Source organism: Rana temporaria, chromosome 8, assembly GCF_905171775.1.
Source record: "Rana temporaria chromosome 8, aRanTem1.1, whole genome shotgun sequence".
Lineage (NCBI taxonomy): Eukaryota > Metazoa > Chordata > Amphibia > Anura > Ranidae > Rana > Rana temporaria.
The window spans coordinates 104,317,295-104,343,902 of NC_053496.1; the positions used below are offsets into that span (position 1 = coordinate 104,317,295).

At 41.2% G+C, this 26,608-nt stretch overlaps 1 protein-coding gene across 1 annotated transcript in view; it reads right to left on the reverse strand.

Annotated features, from left to right (window-relative positions):
- The window catches only part of LOC120908941 (cGMP-dependent protein kinase 2-like), a 215,630-nt gene that overhangs the window by 82,151 nt on the left and 106,871 nt on the right, over positions 1 to 26,608 (reverse strand). Inside the window, exons 9-10 of the mRNA XM_040320466.1 lie at positions 22,537 to 22,605; positions 16,912 to 17,013 (exon numbers count right to left, since the gene is read on the reverse strand). Coding sequence (XP_040176400.1) covers positions 16,912 to 17,013; positions 22,537 to 22,605 — 171 coding nt within the window. The remainder of the gene's footprint in view (positions 1 to 16,911; positions 17,014 to 22,536; positions 22,606 to 26,608) is intronic.

The window sequence follows — 26,608 nt, forward strand, 5'->3', positions numbered from 1 at the left end:
CTAAATAATTCTTGGTGGATTAATGATTAGATATTGAAAAAAAAAAACCAAGCTGGAAAAAAACAAACAAAAAGGTGTACAGACAAATAGGTGTCAGGGATGACAACTGCAGGGGTCAGAAGTAGAGTGTATTCAAGTAATAATGAACAGAAAATACTGAACGAAAAACATGAAAATGAGTGTGGTTTTATTTAGCGAAATTGTAAAAAAATTCCTTTTTTTTACACACAGGAAGAAGAGATCAGCCAGGAGGTGGCAGATCCTCAGGTGTCTGTCAGCCAGGAGGAGGCCGGGGTCAGTGGCAGCCAGGAGGAGGCCGGGGTCAGTGGCAGCCAGGAGGAGGCCGGGGTCAGTGGCAGCCAGGAGGAGGCCGGGGTCAGTGGCAGCCAGGAGGAGGCTGGGCCCAGTGGCCTGCAGCAGGTCCACCCGGCCAGGAGAACCACCACCAGCCAGTCTTCTCCCCCCCAGGTGAGGCCATCAGGCCGAAGGAGGCAGTTGAGGCCTGTGGAGGAGGCAAGCCTCCGCATGATCCAGGAGGCAAGCGCCATCATGAGGGCCCCCCTCAACCCCACAGAGGCCTTCAGTGCCTCATTGGCCCATGATTTAAATGAAGGGGAGGAGGACCAGAGAAGACTGGCAAAGGCCCTGATGAACCAGGTACTTTGGTGGATGCAGAGGGGCCTGCTGACCCCAGACACTGGGCTATGTGACCCGGCCCGGCTTGCGGAACACCATCCTCCTGCTGCCACATCAACCCCACCTGCAAGACCCCGTGTTCGATCCGCTGGAAGGCTGCCTGGAGGGAAGGCTGGAAAGAGGAGGAAACGTTGATTTTCTGCCTTCCATTTCCTTCCACATAAAGGACATCTTGTTTGTACTACCACAGTTTGGGTTCCTTTGTTTGTGTGCTGCTGCTTAATATTTTTGTGTTTGGCTCCTGAGGCTTGGAAGTTTATCCTTCACCATGTTGGAAATGCAAGTTTGCATATAGTTTGCTATCTATTCTAGTGCTGCCGTTCTTTTTATTTTTTTGTGATGACATTTGCCAGAATAAAAGGCCTTTTGCTTTCATTTGAAAACATGTCTATTGTTTGATATACTGTGGGGATTATTAGGCAGCAAACCTTTAATAAATATACAATGGGTAATTTACAAAGGACACACTCCTTGGGGGGGGGGGGGACATTTGGTGTGCCAACATGGTTTAATATTCTCTAATGAAACACCAAAAAAAAAAAAAAAAAATTAAAAATACATGTAAAAAAAAAATAGTTTAAATGGTGACATAACTAGAAACAAAAAAAGAAATTAAAAAAATGCACATTCCTTTACAAAAATGAATACTCTAAATTATGGAGGACCACCAACCAAAACACACGTCTGGCATAGAAAACATTATTAAAGGATTACATCACAAGCAAGAAATGTGACATTTCAGTATGGGACAACTCTATTGAAATTGCATCAGCAAGAGAACGGGGTTATTCTAGCAAGAGAAGAATTAATCAAACGAGGCTTTAAAATGTGGTTTAGTGCGCCTTTTTAAGACATTGTTCTCTTGCTAGAATAAAAGGTTTCTAATGACGAATGTGCCATATCCCAAAGAAACGCGAGTTTTACCTGAACGAGCGCTCCCGTCTCCTCATTTGGACTGAGCATGCGCGGGGTTTTTGTACGCTGCTTTTGTGTACAGACGACCGAACATGTCTGACGGACACGATTCCAGCAGACTGTTTTAAAGCAAGACCAGGAAACAGTTGTTCGTTGGAAAACGGTCTGGCCGACGATTGTTTGCTGGAATTCTGTACGTTACTGCCTACACACGAACGAACATGTCCGCTGAAACTGGTCCGCGGACCAGTTTCAGCAGACATGTTTGGTCGTGAGTACGAGGCCTGATATGTAGTACAAACAGAATGCTAATAACAGGTGACAGGGGTTTATTTATTAGTGGAATCCTGTGCCTGTGGGTGTCAGTTAGCTAAAAAAAATTGTATCTATTAGACGATTGAAACAATGGTGATGAAAAGCTCAGAAGCCAGCAGTTAATTGGGGACCAAGTAATTTCTGTTCAATTTGGATACAGTGTCAGCAAAAAGGTATAAAAAAAAGGGGGCCTCCCTTCCAACTGTATGATTAAACGGGGGCCTCCAGGGGTGGGGTTTGCTATAAAGCAAAGGCCAATGTTCGTGATAAAGAGTAAAGAAAAGTATAAAGGCCTGGAACTCATGTTGGAATTAAACCTACTATGCACAATCAACCATGCACAATGTATTAGACTGTACAGAGAATGAACAACAGCAGTCATGGACAATAACATGTGATAGGCTGATTTTTTTAAACTGGTGGGCTTCCTTGCACAGGTTGGGACTACAAGACACAAGTTTATTTCTACACCAGTCCAAGATCATTTCTATCAAACTTCTTCATATGGACTCCTTTAACTGAAGAGTTTCCTAAGTGCCACTGAAGAGTTTCTTAAGTGTTGACCTTGGTTGTATATATCAGTGGTCTCCAAACTGTGGCTAACATTCCAAACATGGCCCTTAGCGCACTATTCTTCCCACTGACACCAAGAGTGGAGCATAATTCCCGCCACTGACACCAAAGATGGGGCACTATTCCTCCAGCTTGATATCAATGCTGGGGCACTATTCCTTCTAATGACCACAAGTGCATGTAATTTCTATTCTCCCATTGTTTATAAAGCCTGAGGGCATTATTTATTCCCACAAAATCCAGGATATTTTCCACTCCCACTGGCCACAATCCAGCCCCACTAATGTCTGAAGAACAATGAATTGGCCTTTCGTTTAGAAATTTTGGAGACCTCTGGTCTATACCATGCATCAAATAGTAGCAATCGTTTCTCTTTGGGGTACAAAATAATGTGGCAATCCAGGAATCATGTCAAACATAGTTGTGTTTCGAGAAAAAAATGTCCCCCCAAAAAAGCATATTGTTGCTAAATATTGCAACACGTGTCTACAATAAACCATTGCCTGGAAGCTTATATTCCATTCAATATTGTCCATGCATAGTACAACCAAATATTAACAAGCAATGTGAATTGAGAATCCTTTGCAGCTAATGGGTTACCTTTAGACCATAATAAGTGTCTAGGAGCAAAGGAAGAGTTCAATCTGTACATTTTTTTTTAACATGTTAGGTTCTGGAGGTGCACAATTAAAACCAGAATGAGCAAATCATGATCTGATTATCACTCTTAGTAAACATCCTAAGGACATCCTGCCTAAGTGGACAGTGCTCGTATACCTGTAAAAAAAACAGTTTACTATGCACATTAAAGAAGGGCAGTTTGAATATCAGAATCCACAGTTCAGAAACAGCTGCCAGATCATAAACTGCATTAGCTTTTTTTCTTTGCGGGAATTACACCAAATATGATATCCTCGGGAATCTAATTGAAAATAATTGGTATGTTAGAAGTGATTTTTTATGCCCACCTTGAAGGGTCCTCAAGATATGTCAGCCCCTTGATGAGTACATCTTAGAGCAGTCCTCTACCGTGAGAGATGCTAAACACCATCCCCAGTGGAAAACATCTAGAATGAAATCCCCAGTACAAAATGCTTTAGATGTGAAATGAAGCGCAGCACTTGGCAGGAATATAAATGGCTTCATATTACAGCTCCAGGGGGGTCCTTATAGGACTACTACATGTCTCAGTATATGGAGAGTTATTAGCTGAGTAGCAGAGTATAATGCAGATGATACTTGGTGTTCACAAAAGGTTTCTTGTCAGATCAGATTAAGTCAATCTTGCCCCTAATAAAAGCTATGATTAAAGAAAAAAAAAAGCCAAAGGTATTTATTAGCAGCTTTTTCTTTGTCTTTTTCTAGGAATGTTTCACAGCATGGAATAAATATATACAGAAACCATAGAAAAACTGTGTATCGAAATGACCAACCTTCCAGCCCAGTCATTTTCCAGCCAAGTAGACAAAGTTAAGGCAGGAGAACTGAAATGGGTCATGTGACTTAATAAGTATGTTTATGTGGGTTGTTGATAAAAAACAAACAAAAAGACAATTTGAAAAATGTATTCATTGTGTCATTTTCCAGTTGAAAAAAAATTAACCTAATCGGTCACCAGGGTCAACAACTCTTTTTTATCTTTTATTGTAGATAGCCCCCTATCTTTTGACTTAAAGTGGAATTCCAGGATAACCCTAACTACTCTTAAAACTGCCCCCCCCCCAAACTTAATCTTACTAACCTGTGTAAGAAAGATCTTTATACTATTTTCAGGCCACTCCAGTCTGGTTATGTGATCTCCCCTGTGTGCGGCAGGGAAATTGTAGAGAGCACCGACAACAGCTGGTAATGCTTGGGAGCATGATGTCACCCATAGGCTTCAATGACACATCCATTGTTGGCACTCCCTCTTTCCCTGTGCAGGGACACTGGTTGACATAGGGGAGGCAGCTCCCAAGACCAAACTGGAGCGGCCTTAAAATAGGTATGTTTGCCTCTTTTGTTAAACAGGTTAGTAAGCATGTGAAGTGATATAGGGCACAGAGAACCATATGTGAAATTAATAAAAACACATTCTACAATCAATCAACAAACAAATATATATAGTCCATATGTAAAAATATCAAATATATTGTGTCCAGGCAGATTTCCTCTGTATATCCAATCACCGTAACTTTTCTAACATGTGCAAATAATATTCAATAAAGTGCTTCACTCAAAGTGATAATGGTTGAACCCTCAGCAGATATCTTTGGCCACCAAGTGACCCACAAGCATGTAATACAGGGCATCAGTGGCCTCCAGGAATCGCACGACAGATCACATCAGATAACAATCGAGGAGGAGGACTCATGTACTTTCTATAGGGCAGATGTACAGGAGTCCTCCTCTTCCACATTGTTGAAGCGCACAGCTGAGGTGCCTGCCCATAGAGCGATCCATTGGGGACAGAATGGCTCACACTTTCCCTCAAGCTGTGCATGATTGTTTGCTGCATCTGACTTACATGCATGAACTGTAAGTGCTGATTTTATTTAATAAAAATAAGTTACTGTACTATATTGGCTTTTGGTGGCTCTGTTTGGTGGAGAACAAGAAAAAACAAGAAAAACCTGACAGGGCTAATGGTTTAATTTCCTACCCCGCGCAAAAACTAAAACTAAAATTATTTAATTGTATTAATTGTATTAAGTAAAGTTATACAATGTACTAAAGCATAGAGAAATATTAGGATGTGCGATTATTCACTTAAGTTAAAACAATTAAAATTTGATTTCAGATGGCTGCTATCAGTACAGTGTGTTGCTCTTTGCCTTCTTAATTAACCCTGAATCAAAGTTCATTTGGTTTAATAGCAAAAAAGCTTTAGCTACTACTAATGCCAGCTAATGCATTCTAGCACACGCTAAATTAAATTTTCCAAAGCAGGCTATGCATCTCAGGATACCTCACATGCTTCACTTTGGATTAAAATGGATTAAAATGACTGGGTGATGGGACGTTGTAAATTGGTATTTTCATTTTGATATTGGTCCAACTTGATATAAGCAAAATGTCTCTATCCTGAAAGTCTATGATGGTTTTGCAGCATTGCATTGTGTCTGAGGTACATAAATACATGTATATAAAAATAATAGTAATATACACTGCATATAACATATAAATACACATTTTAATTTAGACAAAACATACTGTATATTAACATATTCTATGAAATGCATTTATTTACAAAACAGCGGAAATGAACATTCCCCCTGCAGGGTGTCTCTGATCATGGGATTGTTCTCATTAATGGGTTCACAACAGGCCAGGTTTATATGGTGGTGAAAACACTGAGGTATTTAAGCTCCAATTTAGACAACAACAAATTAAATCTCTCCACGGGAATCATGAAATAATTTTCACCAGATTATGTTATTCATATAAAGTGTCAGCATCCTTTCACTGCTTTCCTTGAAGCATTAATCACAAAAGAATATACTGTATTGCATTATCCAAGGGTATGTCTGGAAATGAGGTATGTTATGAAGGTCAAGAAACATAACAAACTGTAACTCAGTAAGAATAAATACAATTTTTACATGACAGAGGGACCTGCAGAATGCAGAGGCTCTGATTAAACATTAAACACTTGACCAATCCTCCCTTCCAAAATGACCAAACAACATATTTTATTTGAAAAATTTAAATAGGTGTGACCTGACACAAATGGCAGACCTCCATGCCAGTTGTAGGTTACAGAAAAGAAGAGGAAATTTGAACTTTAAAATGAAGCCCGCCATAAAAATAATAATAAAACAGAATAGGTACATAAATGTATGCATAAATAAAAAGTTTATTATTATAATATAAAATTCATTCCAGACTCATGAAAAAAACATTTGTATCGAATAAATTGGTAGTCACATGACTTACACATGAAATATAATGCTCATAGCATGAAATACAATTGATGAGTTGGCATGATAGATAAATTGAATACATGAAAATTATACCTAATGGAACGAGATGTATCTTGGCATCAAATAGCAACCGACACGTTTCATGGCATTACAGCCACTCATCAGGAGTGTAATACAACAATATACTGTAAAAATGGATAAATATCAATTATTAATAGTGCAGTCTAAAAAAGGGGAGAAAATGTTTTCCCCCAAAAAATGGCTACAGGTCAGTGACTTACAACTCTGCTGCAAGGCTGGGCCCAGCCTCTGCACAGAACTTGTGGGGATCTTGGATAGGTGTTCCCCCCGGGGGTGGAGGCGAGAAAACCCACCAAGGACCAGGGAGAACAGCCAAAGGAAGGCCAGATGGCCAGAGCACAGTGCCCATTTTTTGGGGAAAATAATGTTCTCCCCTTTTTTAGAGGGCACTATTAGATACATCTGGTTCCATTAGGTATAATTTTCATGTTTTCAATGTATTATCTATGTGTATCATGTCAACTTATCAATTGTATTGCATGCTATGAGCATTATATTTCAAGTGTAAGTCATGTGACTACCAATTTATTCGATACAAATGTTTTTTCAAGAGTCTTGTATGAATTTTAGACTATAATACAGTAATTAACTATTTATTTCTGCATACATTTATGTACCTATTCTGTTCTTCTTATTATTTTTATGGCATGCCTCATTTAAAGTCCCAATTTCCTCTTCTTTTCTTTATATTTTATTTGGAGTCAAATGGTCATAGCAGCCTTTTATTACAAAACATTAAATACAACATTCACAAGAATACAAGCTTAATGCATATAATACAGTCAATGCATAACAAATAAACCAACCTTAGCTTATGCCCGGTCTAAGGTTTTTGAAGGCCTATATACTCACAATGAACCAATTGTATCTGACACCCAAACAAAGGCCCCCGGCCACAACTACACCGGCTCAGGGACAATTAACCACTTACGTACTACCAGATACAACCTAATTAATACTCTGATGTTACCACTGTATTGTTAGGAAGGGACACCCATACCTCAGATGGGCCCAACCCACAATTATTTAACCAGCACCACCTTCAAAGACCCAATAGACCCCCTGCCTGCTGCTATGACAAGAAAAAAAGGTCTCAGGTCTTTGAAAGCCTATATACTCATGATTAACCATTTATATCTGCCACCCAATCAAAGGCCCCCAGCCGCAACTACACCGACTCAGGGACACCCATACCTCAGATGGGCCCAACCTACAATTTTCTACAGTTAGGAAGGGACACCCATATGTCAGATTGGCCCAACCTACAATTTTCCACAGTTAGGAAGCAACACCCATACCTCAGATGGGCCCAACCCGCAATTTCCACAATTATTTACCCAGCACCGCCCTCAAAGACCCAATAGACCCCCTGCCTGCTGCTATAACAAGAAAATAAAAGGATCAAGAAATTGAATGGCAAGCTAAGAACATAAAACCCGAAAACCCAATACAAATACCCCAGCACCTTGAGAAAGTAGGAGGCTCCCCCAAACCAAAACAAACAAGGAAGGGAGGGTGGGAGAAAACAGTCTAATGCTGTGATGAGCTCTGACTAAGCTGTGACACAATACCCCCTCCTCTCTACCAACTACAGGACACAGCTTCTGCCTTGAATTCTTCAATCAGCTAAGCAGACTGCATCATTCTAAATCATCCCACTAATACTCTGCCTCTTCTGCAGGCCCCAGTCATGCTGGCCCTCCTCCTAGTTTCACTCAGCTCCAGGCCTTATACTTCTAAGGTCAAACCTACTGTCATCACAAGCCATTACCTATATGTTATTGAGCCCAGAGAAAAGGGGAACTCCATGCAAAATTCTCCTCTAGTTTGACTTTTTGTACAGTCAAGCTATGCGCAGAAATGTCAAGGGACATTTACAAAAGCAGCTGTGCATTAATTAATGCATATATGTTGAAAAATAATCTTAAGTGTAACCCATGTGCTAGCATATCAAAAATAAGGCGTGTATGCCATATAAATGAAAACAATTAAATTCAGTCCGAACATAAACATAAAGTGCAAAATCAGGGGGATTAACCCCACACACTAAATGACTCCTGAATCAATTGTCCAAAATAGAAACATTGATTTCACAGATGTAGATTGAAAAAAAGGGGGGATGAAGAGATTCCACCACCGATCGGAGTGAAGTTTGAGTAGAGTGTAGAAAATCCACCAAAGAAGGGGTAGGTATTAAACTTTTACCGGATAGCCAATCAAATACAGCATAACGATCCACTCAGTCCCAGGGAGGGGGGGAGAGAGAACTGCAACGCTCCACTGCGGTCAGCTGGTCCTTGCCTGGTTGTAAAGATCCCAATCTTCCTTCAGGAACAAACTCGGGGTCTCCTCGAGGCTCCAAACGCCAATATAGTACCCAAGGAGGAATAAATACTCGGATAGTGAAGTGCCCTTAGACAACGACTGTTTATGTCTAAACTAGTCAGGGCGGAGCCACGCACTGACGTCATCACGTCGAACGTGACCCCGGGAGCACGGCGCACGTTTGTTTTACATCTTGTTTTTTTTACTTTTTATCTGTGGAGTACTATGAAGTGTATTTGGTACACACACTTTTAATAAAAATCCAGAGTTTTGCGGTACTTCACTATCCGAGTATTTATTCCTCCTTGGGTACTATATTGGCGTTTAGAGCCTCGAGGAGTTAAAGTTAAAGTTAAACTGCAGTAAAATTGCGGTAAAATCGCTGTAAAATAGCAGTGTTTTACTGCGATTTTAACACTCCTCTATAGGTGTATCCAGTGTGAAAGGGGTCTAATGAAGAAACATCAGTGGCTGTCCTAGTTTCATTCAGCAAGAGCCCACAGCGTAGCACTCGCCGCATGTCACTGGAGAGCACATTGAACACATTTTATAAGTGGTAAGAAACTTGTAAATAACTCATGAAAACATAAAGTTACGTTTAAACCAAGCACACCATTGTTTTTCTTGTGAAATTCCCAATAAGTTTGATGTGTCACATGACCCTCTTCCTATTGAAAAAACAAAATGGCCAACTTCAAAATGGCCGCCATGGTCACCACCCATCTTGAAAAGTTTCCCCCCTCACATATACTAATGTGCCACAAACAGGAATATAATATCACCAACTATTCCCATTTTATTAAGGTGTATCCATAGAAATGGCACACCCTGTATTATAATTTATGATTTAGTGTTTCAAACTTTATCATACCCGATATGTCTACTAGGCTCTTGTTTAGAAAGATTTAAGTGAGTTATTCCTAAGAAATTACAGGTCTACAATATAAAACGGCAAATTTCCATACAAAACAATGCACCGCTTTGACATTCAAAAATCTGACATAATTAGATCGCCATGGAGGTTAATTTGGTTGGTAGCAGGCTGGCTGGCGGGTAGAGCTGGGAATTTTCTTTGGTTTTGTTTTCAGCTCTTCCTGACGTTTTCATGAAAGAATCCTGTGTGGTTCTGAAACACTCCAGTGCATTTTAGTTATTGCTGCATGACACATATTACTTTTCTTTTGAGGAATGTTTTAATTTATTTCACATTTCAGTGTAAGGGGGTACTGGATGCCTGGTTAACATCTTTAAAAGAAATCCTGACAAGAAAGAAATATGTGGGATGTCATTGCTAAACTCTTCTTCTCAAAATGTTAGTTTCCTGGCTGTCATGCTGGTAAATTGGCTTTGGTACTTTTTGAATCACTGGCCTGGAACAAGTGTAGAGATACGGAATTCAGACTTTTCTTGATTGGCTGAATAGAACACAGATTTAGTGAAGCCAGTGAAGCCAGTGAGAAGCAGAGAACTAGCAATTTTCGAGAAGGAGGCCAGAAATGGAAGCCTTCAATGTTTTCTCTTGACATATTTTGTGATGGTTTTATACATACCTGTTTTTAATTTAACAATTACACCCAGAATTTTAAGTTTAAAAATATATTCTTTTAACTTAGAAATCCTTATAGGCAGTAAATAGTGTTCCTTTTCCTTAACTGCAACATTTTTAACTTTACATGAACCTTTTATTCAATTATCTTAATAAACGTCTGATACATTTCAAGGTTTCCATGGTTACTGACTATAATCAGTAGCAGGCCCTCCATCCTCATGGTGCATCTTGGTTGTCATCTCATGCATTTAATTACCCTGTGGTCTAAGTTTCGTACATTCTGCACAGTTTTGAAATGTGATTTACGAAGGGTTACAGTTAACCAATTTTTGCTGCCCAGCAGGGAATTAAATTGTTGATTTGAAGCTTACAACAGAAGGATGATAAAAAAGTAAAAGAAGAAAATGGTTTCTACTAGTTTACTATGATAATACAAAAATAAATCAAACCCTTAATGTAAACTATGTTCTCTTTGTAGTCCTGCTCCTCCACCTACGCACTGATGCTTATGCTACATGGAAGCAGACCATGAAAAGAAGATGGTGTCTGGAAGAAAGCTTGAATACATTGCATCACTGGCGTTTGGACTGAAAAAAAAAATATCTAGAGCCTATGAAACCTACCAAACCAGTTTTAACCATCTGTATACAGCTAGCTATTGCCCACGGATTTTGCCATCACCTGCTGCAAAATGTGTTAAAGTGGAAGTAAACTTCCATCTCTGCTTTTACCTATACTGTAGGTAAGATTTACTAAGGCTTACCTATAGGTTGTGTAAATATCTTCTAAACGTGCACAGTTTAAGAGATATTTACTGTACTGCAGACAGTGACATTATTAGCGCATGCGCTCTGAAAGAACGGCCACCCATGCTTTTTCTTCAAAACTCTGTGCCGTGAACGGCGGCTCCTACGTGTATGTGCAGGAGTGAAGTTGACACGGCTCTGGCTAGTCACAGAGCTGGAGCCCGCAAAACAAGAAGCAAGATGGGTGAAGATGAGAGCGCCTGCAGCGCAGACATCTCGGCACTGGAAGAGATATATTTTAAGGTAAGTTTAACATAATGTACTAGTATGCGATGCTCGCCCTCTCCCCCCTCAAGAGGCTTTCTTCACACCAGGGAGAAAGTGTCGCATTACTGTGTGTAGTTACAGACAGAAGAACAGGAAGTGAGGATTTCTCAGAAGAAATAAGGACATTTAAAAGCAAAATGGAAGGCTGAGGTAAGTGAAGGAGGACTGCACTAAGGTGAAGGAAGCTATTTAGGAGAAACATGTTTTACCTTTACAACCCCTTTAAGTGTATGAACAGTCTCAGATGTACATTATATAGAGCAAGAAATAAACAAAATAAAATTACTGTGGTAAATAAAATAAACTGATGGAAAAATCAGGGCTGCCATTGCTGAATTTATTTTGGAAATGTTAGTTTCCTAGCTCTTATGCTAACCCCCTAGATGGAATACTTTTCTGAGATATTGGCTTGGATCAAGTATTCGTAGAAGGAAAGAAAGGTTAAAGCGTAACTAAGTCCACTGATTTAACGGCTTCCCTAAACAGGTACATTTGAGGCATGCCTTGAATGATATCTATTCCATTAAAGTACAACTAAAGGAAAAACTTTTATTAGTTTTGGCTAGAGTAGAGATGGATTAGAACACCTTTCAGGTTTAATTGGTGTCTGTGCTTCCTTTTGGGAGATTTACCCTCTCTAGTTGTCTTGTTTACCATTATCATTGAAAGTAAAATAAAATCCCAGATTTTGGGTTGTCCCCAGAAAAATAATAGAGGGCAAATCTTCCAATGGAGACACTACAGTAGTTCTGAAGACCTGAGGGTTTTCTAGGGATTTCCTTTGAATTCTTGTTTTGGCTATGGGACAGGAACTGACGGGAATTCTCCCCAATGGGACAGAGATGGGAAAAAATAAACTGACAGGGGTTATGACCTTCCCTTACTCTATCCGAAATTACTATTTTAACTAGTATGCTTATTTTTTAATTTTTTTTATAGCTCTCAACCAAACTGTCAAGCCATCAAAAGCCTGGTGTCATAGCTGAACACATGTGCTGCACCATGGCAACTGCAAATAAAACAAGAGCTAAAAAGGCAGCTTCCTTGGCTGCAAAGGATAGAAAGGGTTTAGTTCCGCTTTGAGTCAGAAGTCATTCTGAAAACTTGTGGCTCAAAATACTGAAGCAAGGTGGTCAACACGAAAACCTGGCACTTGACATTTTCAGGAGAAGATATAAATGGCATCCTCCATATTTCTTTCAGGATAGGTTTTATTGACTGGAAACATTTTTACCATGAAAAGCATTTTCATTCGGTTAAGTATGAACAAAAATGAAAAGATGTGGATGAAATGATGTTTACATAATACAAAATTTGTGTAATATGTAATATAAAGGTAGGTAAACTTGTGAATCACATCAAAATAGCTTGTTTCTTCCTAATTGTATCATACTTTGCTCAGTATAAAGGATAGCATAACATTTTTATATCTTTAACAGAATTTAATATTTCCCACTTTAAAGAGATCTAAGCCAAAGTCTGCTTTAAGACGGCTCAGTATTTAGTTTTATTCAGTTAATGTTTTCTTTTTATGATGCAAAGTTCTCTTCCTGAATGAGCTTGCACTTCAATGATATCTCTGATGAGATTTAATGAGAAGCCCAATGTCTGTTAATAAACAATTCACTTGTGAGGCAATTTAATACAATCTGCTTGGCCTGAAAAGAGCACTTATTAATGCATTAAAGAGGAAAGGAGATGGAGTTTGTTGCCATGCTACTGGACGCAGGGTGTTGAGCAATGAATTTTTAATGCTGTTCATAGACACGTTTAATAACATGGAGCATTTATGGGCTGCAAAGGGAATGAAAATCAGTTGGCGACGATTGAAAAGCCAGCTTGTCCATTTACATCAGACCCAAATATGGCTTGTGAAATATAATCATCTGCATGGCAGAAAATAGGATTCCATTGAAATTGTTACAACATTTTTGATGGTCATTTGGAAATATTCTGCAAACACTGTGATTTCTAAACGATCTAGTTGTATAGCAATCCCAGAGATTTACCAAGTTATAAAACATTTGCGGTATAAGTTGAACTCTACAAACCTCATCTGTAGTTTATATGAAATGGCTAATACAACATAGTAAACAAATATGTAATTCATAAATGTGTCCATCAGTGCACAGCTGAACTTAAAAGTAGTAGATCTCTGCAATACGTGCACCTTTCCCCAAGTTGTATCTCTGTAAAGAGGCTGCAAATGGAGAAAAATACATATTGATCTTTTAGAAATGGACTGTGTTACAGGCTGACAACACTCAACATTTTTGTGGACTATGTGGTGTCAGCACTGCGCAGTTGTATTTTGCTAAACTACTCTTACCCACTCAACTTTAATGGCAACCCAGTCTTAGTCCGTAGGGTTCAATATTGAGTTGGCCCACTCTTTGCAGCTATAACATCTTTAACTCTTCTAGGAAGGCTGTCCACAAGGTTTAGGAATGTGTCTATGGGAAAGTTTGACCATTCTTCCAGAGGCGCCTTTGTGAGGTCAGGCACTGATGTGAACGAGAAGGCCTGGCTCACAATCTCTGCTCTGATTCATCCCAAAGGTGTTCTATTGGGTTGAGGTGCATGCAAGTCAAGTTCCTATACCCCAAACTCGCTCATCCATGTCTTTATAGACCTTGCTTTGGGCACTGGTGTGAAGTCATGTTGAAACAGGAAGGAGACATCCCCAAACTGTTCCCACAAAGTTGGGAGCATGAAATTGTCCAAAATGTCTTGGTATGCTGATGCCTTAAGAGTTCCCTTCACTGGAACCAAGGGGCCAAGCCCAACCCCACCCCATAATCCCCCTTCCACCAAATGATTTGGACTAGTGTACAAAGCAAGGTCCATAAAGACATGGATGAGTGAGTTTTGGTATGGAGGAACTGGCCTGACCTCAACCTAATAGAACACCTTTGGGATAAATCAGAGTGGAGACTGCTAACAGACCTTTTTGTCCACATCAGTGCCTGACCAAACAGATAAGCCTCTGGAAGAATGGTCAAACATTCCCATAGACACACTCCTAAACCTTGTTGGCAGCCTTCCCAGAAGAGTTGAAGCTGTTATAGCTGCAAAGGGTGGGCCAACTTAATTTTGAACCCTACAGACTAAGACTGGGATGGCATTAAAGTTGTGCGTGTAAAGGAAGGCCTCGTACACACGACCGCGGACCAGTTTCAGCAGACATGTTCGGTCATGTGTACAGCCGACCGGACAATTTTCAGGTGGATCGGACAGGTTTCCAGCGGGCAGATGTTTCTTAGCATGCTAAGAAAAATGACCGCTGGAAGCCTGTCCGTTGGACATGTTCGGTCGTCTGTACGACTTACCGGACATGTCCGCTCGGCCGAAAGCCCTCGCATGCGTCAAAGTGATTCGACGCATGCGTAGAAGCATTGACCTTCCAGGGTCGCACACGTCGCCGCGGCCACGTCACCGCGTATCCTGTCCGCGCGGATTTTGGTTTGATGGTGTGTACAACCATCAGACCGAAATCTCCGAGCGGACATGTCCGATGAAAACGGTCCACGGACCGTTTTCATCGGACATGTCCCCTCGTGTGTACGAGGCCGAAGGTGTACCACTACTTTTGGTAATATAGTGTATATTTCAATAACATAATCAACTCAACAGCTGCACCAGTAGGTAAAAAAAATGTTTATAGCTATTAATAGTGAGCCATAAACCACAAAAAAATGGTATGGTACCTTTCATTTAAATGGATAGAAGAACTCTAGGCAAGAGGATAAGTATAGATGCTACTTGATTTACAACCCAGGCTTCTTTTACATGGCTTTACAGGCTTACTTCTGTCATGACAGTGGTGAATTTAAAGATGTAAGTGTAGGAACACTGCCCTAAGCAGGAGTGTCCTTAGCTTAAATGTGGTGCTGCTTCTAGGCTATGAAATGTTATAGTTCTGTTTTTGTTGGATTTTCCTTATACTCAGGGTATTTTTCAATGTCGTTCCTAAGCAGATAGTGTAATAAGAAACAATATTACTGAGTGAGGAATATCTGGGAGGTTTATTGCCAGTGGTGCATTCTGGGGACGGATATAAATATTTGAGGTTGCTGTGAAGAAAGGTCCTTGCTTCCTGGGTAGTTGTAAGGACAGGAGGCTGTGCTGGAAATGTGTGCCTCCTTTCACTTGTGGTACAGTAAGTAAGAGTATTTTGTGGGTAGAAGGAATATTTAGCGTTTACAGTGAATATGCTCAGATTTAATCATCACACTTAGAGCCACTCACACCATTAAACGCATCAGACCAGAACTTTGTTCTCCATTGTGTCCCATGGTGCCCCAGATCTTTCATAATCCTAATTATGTTCACATTTGTTAACACTGTATTGGCTTTACCTGTAAAGCCTGGAAGATTACTGGTTATGGGTGTTATTAATGTTTATACTTTAAATGTTGATTGTTTAAATTTCTATTAGAGGTTTGCTTATATTTTAGGCTGTCAGTAAAAAAAAAGAGGTCTGCCAGTAACTTTGCCATGTTTTGTCAGTACAAAAAGTCATAGGGGCGGGTCAACCCTGGCTATCACATGCCTACTTCCTGTGTACTTCCTGCAAGGTAAGGATTAAATAATTTCCCTCAGAAGGCAGCAAAGCCTTTCTCACCACCCTCTAATGGAGAGGTGGGGATGGAACACATTGTGCAAGATGTAATACTGATGATAAAAAAAGAATGCATGCTATAATATTGAACATGCAGTTTCAAAGTGTTTGTATTAAAAAAGACACTTTATTTTTGCTTTAACATGAAAGTTTCATGTAATAAAATGTTTCTCTTGTGAGCACTCCCATATATGCATGGAAATGATTTGTAGAAAACAGAAAAGGAATTATCCTTCATTCTTTTTACTAGCGTTCACACGTGAGATTAATAAAAAAAAACTGAACAACCAGTAAAATAAATCAGCCAAATGTTGCATATCAAATATACTAATACATTACAATACATTAAAATATAGAACTAAATAACACCCAATTTGTGGTGCGGGCTTTAAAGCCCAATTAAATTTCCATTTTGTAACTGTAGTGTGGTCAGTCTGCATAAACATTAATAGATTTGGGCACCATTTTAAACTTTTTTTTTTTTAATTAGTATGCCCCAGCTAGGGTTAAAATGCCCTCTGTGGGTAGCATGCTGGAGATTTGGACTGCTGCTCATAGAGCATGAGTGTTGTTGATTGGCGTAATGAGCAAAGGGCTGTTGAACCACTGGAGACCTAGACCGCTCCATCTTGTGATTAGCAGTGTTCCGGATCTTCAGCATGCTGCCGGCATTTTAACCCAAGCTGCAACACACTAGTTCATTAAAACTACAGTATAAGAAAGACACCCACATCTACTATTATTTATGCAGCCTGACTGCAATTCAGTAATAAAAACAAAAGCTTCAATTAGTTTAAAAAACGTTTCCGCTAGCAGTGGCTATTTATTATTTCTCATTGTGTTTGTCGTATTATACAGTACCTGGCATTTCTTCGGTCATGGTCATTAAGCGCCAACTGAAACACATACTCCCGCAAATATGTCTGTAGCTCCTGGTAAGTTCCGACCATCTGATTAAATGTGCTGGTCATGAAAAAAATAAGAGTAGGTAAAAATGAATGCATTTAAATAAGCCTATCACAAGTCTTGACATATAATAAAGAAATACATATGCAGAGTGTGATATGGGGTGATTAGACTCAACATGATGAATGCGTTTTTAGTGAGATGTGTCAGTCCGAACTCCAGTTTAAAGTGGAGGTTCACCCTCATAAACAACATTCATTTAAACAAAGGGGCTCAGTCAGTCTAAAAACATTTCGCTTGCATACCTGTTTTTCCCCTATGTGAACCAGGCACTTCCTGGTCTGTGTGCTGTTGGACTGGGCATGTCGCTTTGTTGTAGCATTGCCGCAATGCTTCCTGGGTTTATAGGGTCACGCTGCCCAGGAAGGAATTCTCAAGCGCAGGACTCGAAATCGCACGTTATTTCCGCACGCCCTTTATTTTCAGGATGCCGCCCGTAGTCAAAGCAGCTATGCAGTGTTGACGGCGCATCTCGCCGTCAACACTGCGCATGCGTGGGATAGAGCGGTGAATGCTGGGACTACAGCATTCACCGCATCCCGGAAGAAAGTCCTGTGGGGCTTCAGACTGCCCGGACATAAGATGGAAACGTTCATCTCTAATTTATATAAAATATATTTTTTTGGCAATTCGTTATGCAGGCGCATACAACAGCAGGATGGGTGAGTAGACGATTGCATGTAGTAAAAAGGCTTTTTAAAAAAACGTAATTCGGGGGAACCACCGCTTTAAGGGAGTGGGAGCCCTCTTTTATTGAAAATTAAGTTAAAGTTCTTTACAAAATAGTTGTCCTTGTATGGGTTTCAACTTCACAAAGCAAACAAATGTAAAAAAGGCTGAGCCGCCTGGTTTCCTGGCCAACAGCACTTCTGCTCTCTTTGGTCACCTTTCACTTTCCAGCAAACACAAAATACCAATTTGGCTGTATAGATTTCTTCCTTCAGACTACCCATCTCTCAGAAACCAGGCTCTACATCTCTCTCACTGCTGCCTTACATAGCTCCCAACAGTCCCTGGTTTCGAGGTACTGTCCCTAATTTGTAGCAATGTCCCTCTTCCCCCTCATTTGTCCCTCATTTTGGTCTGATCCATATAGTTGTATATAAAATTCACCTTTTAGCTTTCAAAAAGTGTTTACCACTGCTAAACCTTTCATCCAATTTCTAAATAGCTTCATGTGTACATTTTAAAAGCCAATATAAAGAATAGTAGTGGTAAAAAAAAAAGTCCTTGTGGATCTAAATACATTTTTTGGTTAATTCTCCTTTAAGGGGGTGTGACAGGGAGCGTGTCCTATGCCTACATATGTTTGTAAGTAGGTGTCCCTCATTCCTATCTCAAAATGTTGGGAGGTATGATCTCTAAATCATAGCTCCCTGCTACACAGGTTCACACTCTAACACCTGACCCCTGGCTGATACCGCCTGTCTCCTGGCTCAATACCGCCTGTCTCCTGGCTGGAGCCCTTGAGCTATCCACAGGTTTGGCCTAAAATGACAATACACACCTGTGTAATCACACAGGCTGCAGGTGTCCCACAAAACGCAGACACAGGGTTGAAGGTTCCATCCTGCTTAAGTTATTATGGAGCCGTCGAACTCCAGACCCTGACAAGGCATTACAGAACCCTGAGAAAGCCAAAAAAAAACATATTTCTCTATTCACAAACACCTGGGAGCTTCTCCAACGGCAACTTGTGTTGTTTTCTACTGTGTTTTACTGTGACAGGGCCTCGCAATGTCACACAAGGCTTTTTTCTGTAAAAGGTACATGTCAAAGCAATCAGAAGATTCAGAGATATATGCAGTTAAATTTATAAGCAAATCTTGACTATTCCTACAAATTACAAGCTTTTGCAACTTCTGAGCCTCCCTCTTGGTCAGTGAAGCTATCCATCACATCCAAGGACCAACAGGGACATTTCAAATATGAGGCCTAGTGTTATTTTTGGGAATTTTTTTTTTTTTTGCATAAAACTTTAACTGCCTAAATCTCTGTATTGTTTTGGAATTTTGCGACAAAAAATTATTTCTAACAGACAACAGAATGTATTTTTAACCTCCTATATGAAAAGAACATTTAAAACTTTACAGGTTATCCTGCCACCAGAATAAACTTTACTGTCCCACAACATACACACTTTTCCGATACTGTGTTGGATTTGGAACAAATTGGTTCCAAAATGTTTAGGTTACACAATTAGCTCAACACGGAATATCAGTTAAAAATACACTAAAATAAATTTTAGGGCACAAATACACAATATATTGTAGCATCCTCTAGTGCACAGGTGTGAAGATGGCGGCCCTCCACCTGTTGCAAAACTACAAATCCCATGAGACATTGCAATGCTGAAAGTTACAAACATGGCTCTCACATGAGCATGATGGGGCTTGTGTTTCCGCAACAGCTGGAGGGTCGCCAGTTTCACACCCCTGCTCTAGTGTGTGCTAGAAGTAGTTGTTAGTGTAAGAAAATCTGGCTTGGCTGAGAGCCAGGCCTGGGTGGTGAATCTGGGTCAGGGTTTAGTGACTCAGGCGCTGGATGACTAATCTGAAAGCTCTTCCGGGGCCTGCCCCTGTTTTATGGAACATTGGAGAATGTTCGAGATGTAGTGGGTTGAAACTGGAGGGGCTGTCAAGCATATTTATGAGGACCTCAACCAATCCTCAGCAAAAAAGGGCTGGAAAAGGGGCATGCCACCTCATAAATAGACATGGTTCATGCTAGCAGGGGCAGGCGGGTGGAAGATGGAGATGTAGTGCTGAGAAGGCTGTCGATGGCCTTTGACAGCAGGAGCAGGTCAACACGTCTGGAAGATCTCCTGAGAGTCAGCTGGGTGGGCTGATGAGTGTCAGTCTGAAAGACTGTGGAGAGAGTGTCAGCCTGGAGAACTGTGGAAAGAAGTTAGCCTGGAGGAATAGTGAAAGGATCACCTGTGGCCAGGTGGGTTGGCAGTGCCTGAAGAGGTGGTGCTGGGATCAGTAGCCACAGGAAGAATGTAAGCTGGGCACTAAACTTTTGCTGCACATCCAAGGGGCCTCAGGTTCCAGCCTATAACAGGCTATTGCTCTAATCTGACTGAGTGATTTGTCAGATCTTTACAGTGTGCCAGCTGGGTTTCTGCAAGCAGTAGACTGTATATAGGAAGCATTGTCCCTAAAGTTGTTCTGAAGTCAGGTGAACATCCCATAATGTCCAATTCCTATCCAAGTTATTATCCCTCAATAAATAACAAAAAACAAAGTCACAGACTGTTCTCTGTTCTCTGGGCAGGTGGGGAATCCCAGTAAACTTGCAGCTCCTTAGGGGGTGTACTACAATATTAACCAACACTTTGGTAATATATACAAAATGAGGTTGTGCTGAGTAAATAGGTACCCAACACATCAAGACTTAACATTGTGTGCTATTGTGGAAAGGTGATAAACTTTGTTACCCTAAATTTCCCATAGTCAACAATTTAAAAGCTCCTACAAGTCATATGTTTAGAATTAACTTGGCGTAATGGCCTGATAATTATTGCTCTCGCTCTGGCTTGTGTAACATGGCAATGTGTAACATGTGTAGGCTCCTATGTTTACGTTTGTATGTGTGTGTATGTTGGGTTGGTGAAAAATGTTTAAGGGGGGGGGGGGGGTTGCTTGTGTGTTACTTTGTTTTTTACATTTTTTGATCCCCTAGACTTTATTTTTTATCACATAGGGGACCAAATGTCCCCTATATAATATGATTTAATTGTAACAGGTAATCTTTAATGAGACTTACTCTCCAGTTACTTCCAAGTTCCTTCTAGGTAGGGGAGATAGGTGACACTCACTGGTTTCCCTCCCCTTTACTAAGGACAATGAATGCAATTGATGCAGTTATATAGTCATTATAAAATAATCAAATGACCCCTGTCAACCCTGAACAGAAAATGAGAGGGAGGGGCAGCACTAGCAGCTAATCAGGTATGCTGCAATAACCTATGGTGACTATGAACTTGCTAACAAGAAGAGAGGGCAGAAGATTAAACTGCTGCTGCCTCTTTTAGATCCCATACACATGGGACAGGCTCCATAAGTGTCTACCTGCTCAGTGGGAAATCTGTCTGCTGATCCCCGCTAAGCAGGCAGATGGCTGATCCATGTCCATTCCTCTTATGCAGAGCGAAAACACAGATGCTCTCCTCAATGGGTGGTAAGATGTAAATGGGTCATCTGTCCCTTTACACCTGACTGCCATCCGATCCACCAGACAGATGGGGAACAGATCCCCATCTGCCTGTTTTTAGCAGACAGGATCAAATTGGATGTTGTTAGGTGTCACCGGACACATGTTCGTAGGCACCCGCCAATCCATAGAGAAGACTGGAGGGCCTGAAACACTGCTAGGCGGACCCGATCGGTCCAACCATGTGAAAGGGCCCTTACTGTCAATTTACAGCCTGGGGGAGGGGAGGGGACTTAAGCTGGCCATCCATGGTTAGTTTTTTTTGGTTCTACACAAACAAGGTCGATGGAGGAATCCAGTTGATTGGCACATGCTGATCGAGATATATTTTCCAACTGTTTCTTTGACAGAAGTCATTCAAACTATTTTCTTCCCACTAAACTTCTATTGAGTTCCCACTCAACTTCTATTGAGTGGGTAGAGCCATACACTTATTGAAATCCAGCTGGTCCTTTCTGAACTGGAGGAATTTTTTGCTTAGCTGTAGCAGAGGAAAGTCAGGTCACCAGGCTGGCTATGCTGTATGGCAGGCTATATAATTCTCAGGCACAGATAAATAGGAATACCAATTCTTTGGTAAGTAAAATAGTTACTCTTCATGTACTTCACCTGTGTTTATCTGGAGTTAAGCTTTAAATGAAAAGTTAAGCTTTAAATGAAAAGCACTTTGTATATAACCTGCATTTCTTTAATCCAGAGGAGGTTCAGAAGCACTTAGGCTACTTTCACACTGGGGCGGTAAAGTGCCACTAGTTTTAGCGGCGTGTTACCAACGTTTTAGCGGCACTTTTCGGCCACTAGCGGGGCACCTTTAGCCAAAAAAAGTGTTAAAAGCACTCATTTTGCGGCACTGCCAAAGCGCATTTGGGTAGCGGTGTATAGACTCAAACTGCCCCAAAGATGCTACTTGCAGGACTTTTTTTCCCGTCCCGCAAGCGCACCCCCCAGTGTGAAAGCACTTGATTTTGACGCGATTTGTGGCCGTGGTTTTCTATGGACCTCAACTCGCATTAAAGTCGGACCAAAGTAGTACAGGGACTACTTCGAAGTCACACATATATGAATGGTTATCATTGGAAATCAAGGGGAACGACTTGTCATGCAACTTTGCAGTCCCAAGTCGCATGACAAGTCACACAAGTGTGAAAGGGGCCTTACACAGAATAAGAAAATACTGTATACCACGGAACAGCTATTTCACATGCAACACTATGCTTTGTGCAGGTATTTTGAGCACAGTTTGTTCAGTGTTATAATGACCTGTGTCAGATTACTTTTGGCATTAACAAATGGTAAAATACTCACTCTCTGTCAACGACAAGGCAATGTGTGTCATCCTCATCGGCTATGATGTTGGCGGAGCGGACATCTTCACTTGAAGAGAAGAGAAGAGAGAGAAATCAGGCACTGGACATTTCATTAGCTATGTTTCATGTCCTTCAATCATCCTATTATTGATCATATGAGAGTAACAAAGTGGGGAGAATTTCAATTGCTAGCAGCACACAAATGCTGTTAATAAAACTCTAATTGCATAACAATTTGCATGCCTTCGATTTCACATCCTCGAGTTATTAACTCTCATAAAACGCATCTGCAATTGCACAGTTCAACACTACAAAGGTTGTACATAGGAATAATTTACAGACTACAGAGACTCTCCAGCTGTTAACTACAGGTCTCAGCATGCTCTGACAACCTGTCTGGTAATGCATGCCGAGACTTGCAGATTCTCATCAGCCACAGGTTTCCATAACTAGTTTAGAAAATATATTTGGCACATGCTGAGAAGCCACTATGTTTTCAGCTTTCTGTTATAAATAATGCATACAAAATCTTCTTCTACTTCTCATGTCTTAATCAGTTATTTACATTCAGAAGAGTGGACTACAGTATTTTATTTAATTTTTTTACTTAGTTACCATTGTTCTCACTGGAGAAAGGTCTCAAATGTATTAATTCTAATATATATATATATATATAATTCAAATAGATATAAAATAAAGTATATGACAAATATACTGCAATGAAAAATAGACATTGTTTCACAAATGCACTTGTTTTTTTTTTTTTTTTTTTTTTAAAAGCCTAAAAAAAAAAATGTGCACACACATCAAGAGTGAAACACAAAAACGTGCAACGGGTGCTACGTCTATCCTTCATGAAGAAGGACCTGACCCTGATCCCCTGGGGCGTTAGACTCCAGACGGGGACTGAGGTACTTCACATGGTCCGAGCAGCCGAAGCCGACACGGACCCCATTTTTTGGAGGGTCTGCCGAAACAGAACCCACCCAAGTACTAGGTGGGGCTCCTCCGAAGGGAGACCCCATGAGAGCAGGCGAACTAAGCCAGAAGGCTATGTCCACCCACTCCCAAGACATTCAGGGCTGGCCTGAGGACCGGCACCTTACTGATCACAATTATCACAAAACGTATACATAAAAGTGACAAACACGGGGGTAAATAAAAGAAAGTGGGGGAGAAGAAAGATGAGGCAGAGTGAAAGTGACCATCGTTCAATACGATGGCCGGCCCTCTGGCCAGGAAACAAAAATTCCTCTGGTCCCAGCCAAGAGGCCCGGCCCTAGAGGCAGGTGTAAAAAAAGTGTGTATGGTGATGTGACCAAGGTGCCACACTTGAAGTGCGCTCTCAAACACTTGTGCAAGTGCGGCATCTCTGGACTGCCACTCCAGGGGCACAATCACCATAGGCTTTTCGTACAACCCTGACCAACAGCCAGGACAGTCACAGCCCCCTCCCCTACCAGGAGGGAACGGGAGCTCTGGAACTCAGGGAGAGAGAGACTATAAGCTCCCCCTGTCGCCTCTTTTGCTCTCTACCTAATTATACTCGAAGGTACTACCCACTACTAGACCCCCCCCTTAACAGTAGGGTGGGGTCGACGTTCCCTCTCAAGAAACTGGCAAGTTTAGGAACTGCATCAAGTCCAGGCCAGAAGGCCAGGGACCCGACCCTTCAGCTTTGACTGCATGTTTCTCCGTCCTAATCAGAAGGCTTTCACCTCTACGCCAGCAGGTTCTGCATCTGCCACCGCCATCCCTTTCCACCTCGCCGTGTACTAGGGATGGTTAGCATAGCGCCACCTCCTGGCAACTGATAAGAACAGATACTACACTTAGCCAAAAGGCAGAGAAGCGAAAATGCACACGTGCTTCAATTCATACTATAATGTTTGTTCTGCACCCTTCCCTGTTTTCCTATTGACAGGAGGAGAAGAGCCAATGACAGGAGCAATTGCAGGAGCAAATCAAAAGGGCTTTAACAAGCAGGATTCTGGGATATGTAGTCCCCAGCTAAAACAGCCCCATAGCTTTCTATGGAGACAGAACTACAAGAGCCAGCCTGCTCTGGGAGCAAAGGTACTAGAGACTCCATTTTGCTGATCTGAGGAGATTCTCAGACAACACAAGGCAAGGAAAGATATTGGACTTAGGGGAGAGGTGCCGCCTCCCAGGTCAGTCCACTGCATTGTTTATAGGCATTCACTGCCGATCAGGGACATCCAGTCTGCAAGAGGGGGATCCCATGTGCATATCCAGGCACACCTGAAACGATGGTGTGAGGTATTCCGGTGTGAATGGACCAGTTGGGTCACTAGAAGAGCCTGCCTGTTCCAGGATGTTCATTTGGGCCTTGGCCACAGGATTGGGTGACAGGGCATTTGCCCATTTGCAGGAAACAAGGACGCTGCACACAGATAGATTTGAATGGACACTGTATACAGACAGTCCTGTTAGTCACCTTTCTGACACTTGTAATGCCACAGGACATCAGGCCATCCAGATACAGAGACACAGTATACAGACATCATTGTCCTTTCACCTTCCTAATGAAGATCATGCATTCTTTGTTTGGTAATCCGTGCCAGCTGTATTGATTTGCTCTGCCATTCAGGAGTTTAAGGGGACAAATCAAAGTGGCAAGCTGAAGACACAAGGCCTCCTCCTTCTCTAAGGGACTGAAGTTACTGGTGCCATATGGGCGCGCATGTTCAGGGCTCTGTATATGAAATGGATGTGTGGGATTGTTTGCCTTGAGAGTTAATCCATTGAACGTTGATCTGGGTACAGTGTTTGTAGTTGGGCCTGTGGTGGTAGGGGACAGAAGAGAGCGGTCTGACATAAAGAGGGTCAGTCTTCTGCTCTCCTCCTGCCTAGACTCATAGAGCCAAATTTGAGCAGCCGTAACCTATCCAATATAAAGTGTTATATTGTGCTATGCATGAATCTATCCATTGCATGTAGGGTGGCATGGAGAGAGGGTGCGGCGCCCGGGTGCCCCTAATGGACAGACCGCCACTGCCATTAGACATATCTTCTTTGTGAGAATAATCAAACTATACATGGATGGAGATAAAGGTGAAGTGTTGGTGGGTGAACATAATCCCAACATTATCTCTCCTTTATATCCATCCATGTATTGTTTGATTCTCATCACAAAGAAGTTGTGTTTAATTGACTTTAATTGATGTTTTTATAACATCATATGCACATTTTTGTTTTATATGAGTGGGATTATTGTAATCTTACGTTTTGATTTTTAGAACATATTTAATTGATTGTAGAATATTGTAAGTGAAGTGCAGTGCAATTTATTTTTATCTACGTTCACACTAGCCTGCCAGGTAAAACACAACATTTAACTGTGCAGATTAGTGCAGCGTCAGCACCGGCAGGAAACAGCGCAATGCACATTTCAGCACATCACACTTGTTTTTCTTTTGTTAACTTTATTCAAACTGTCACATTGGTATGGATTTATTAAAACTGTTGAGTACAAAATCAGGTGCAGCTGTGCATGGTAGCCAATGAACTTGGAACTTCAGCTTGTTCAATTAAGCTTTGACAATATAAGGCTGGGTTCACACTACGGTTTTCCCGTCCGTCAGCCGCATACGATTTCAGTATTGAAAACGTACGGGCCCGGACGGGAAAACGTAGAGATAGACAATGCATTGCAAATCGTATGCACTCGGATGCATCCGGGTGCGTACGATTTGCTGGCAAAACGTTTTTTAAACGTACGCAAAACCGTGTTCAACCACGGTTTTGCGGTCGTTTTTAAAACAGTATGGCAACCGCATACGTTTTCCTTTAACATTAATGTTAATGGAAAACGCACATATGTGCGGTGCCATACGTTCCCGTCCGTTTCAGCCGCATACGTTTTTTCATATAAATCGTATGCGGCTGACGGACGGGAAAACCGTAGTGTGAACCCAGCCTAACATGGATGCTCATTAGTTTCTATGCAGAACTGCACCAGATTTTGTACTCTGCAGTTTTTATAAATCAATAGACATGTGCACACTGAAATATTTTGTTTCGGAATTTCGTTTTCATCTGAAAAATAC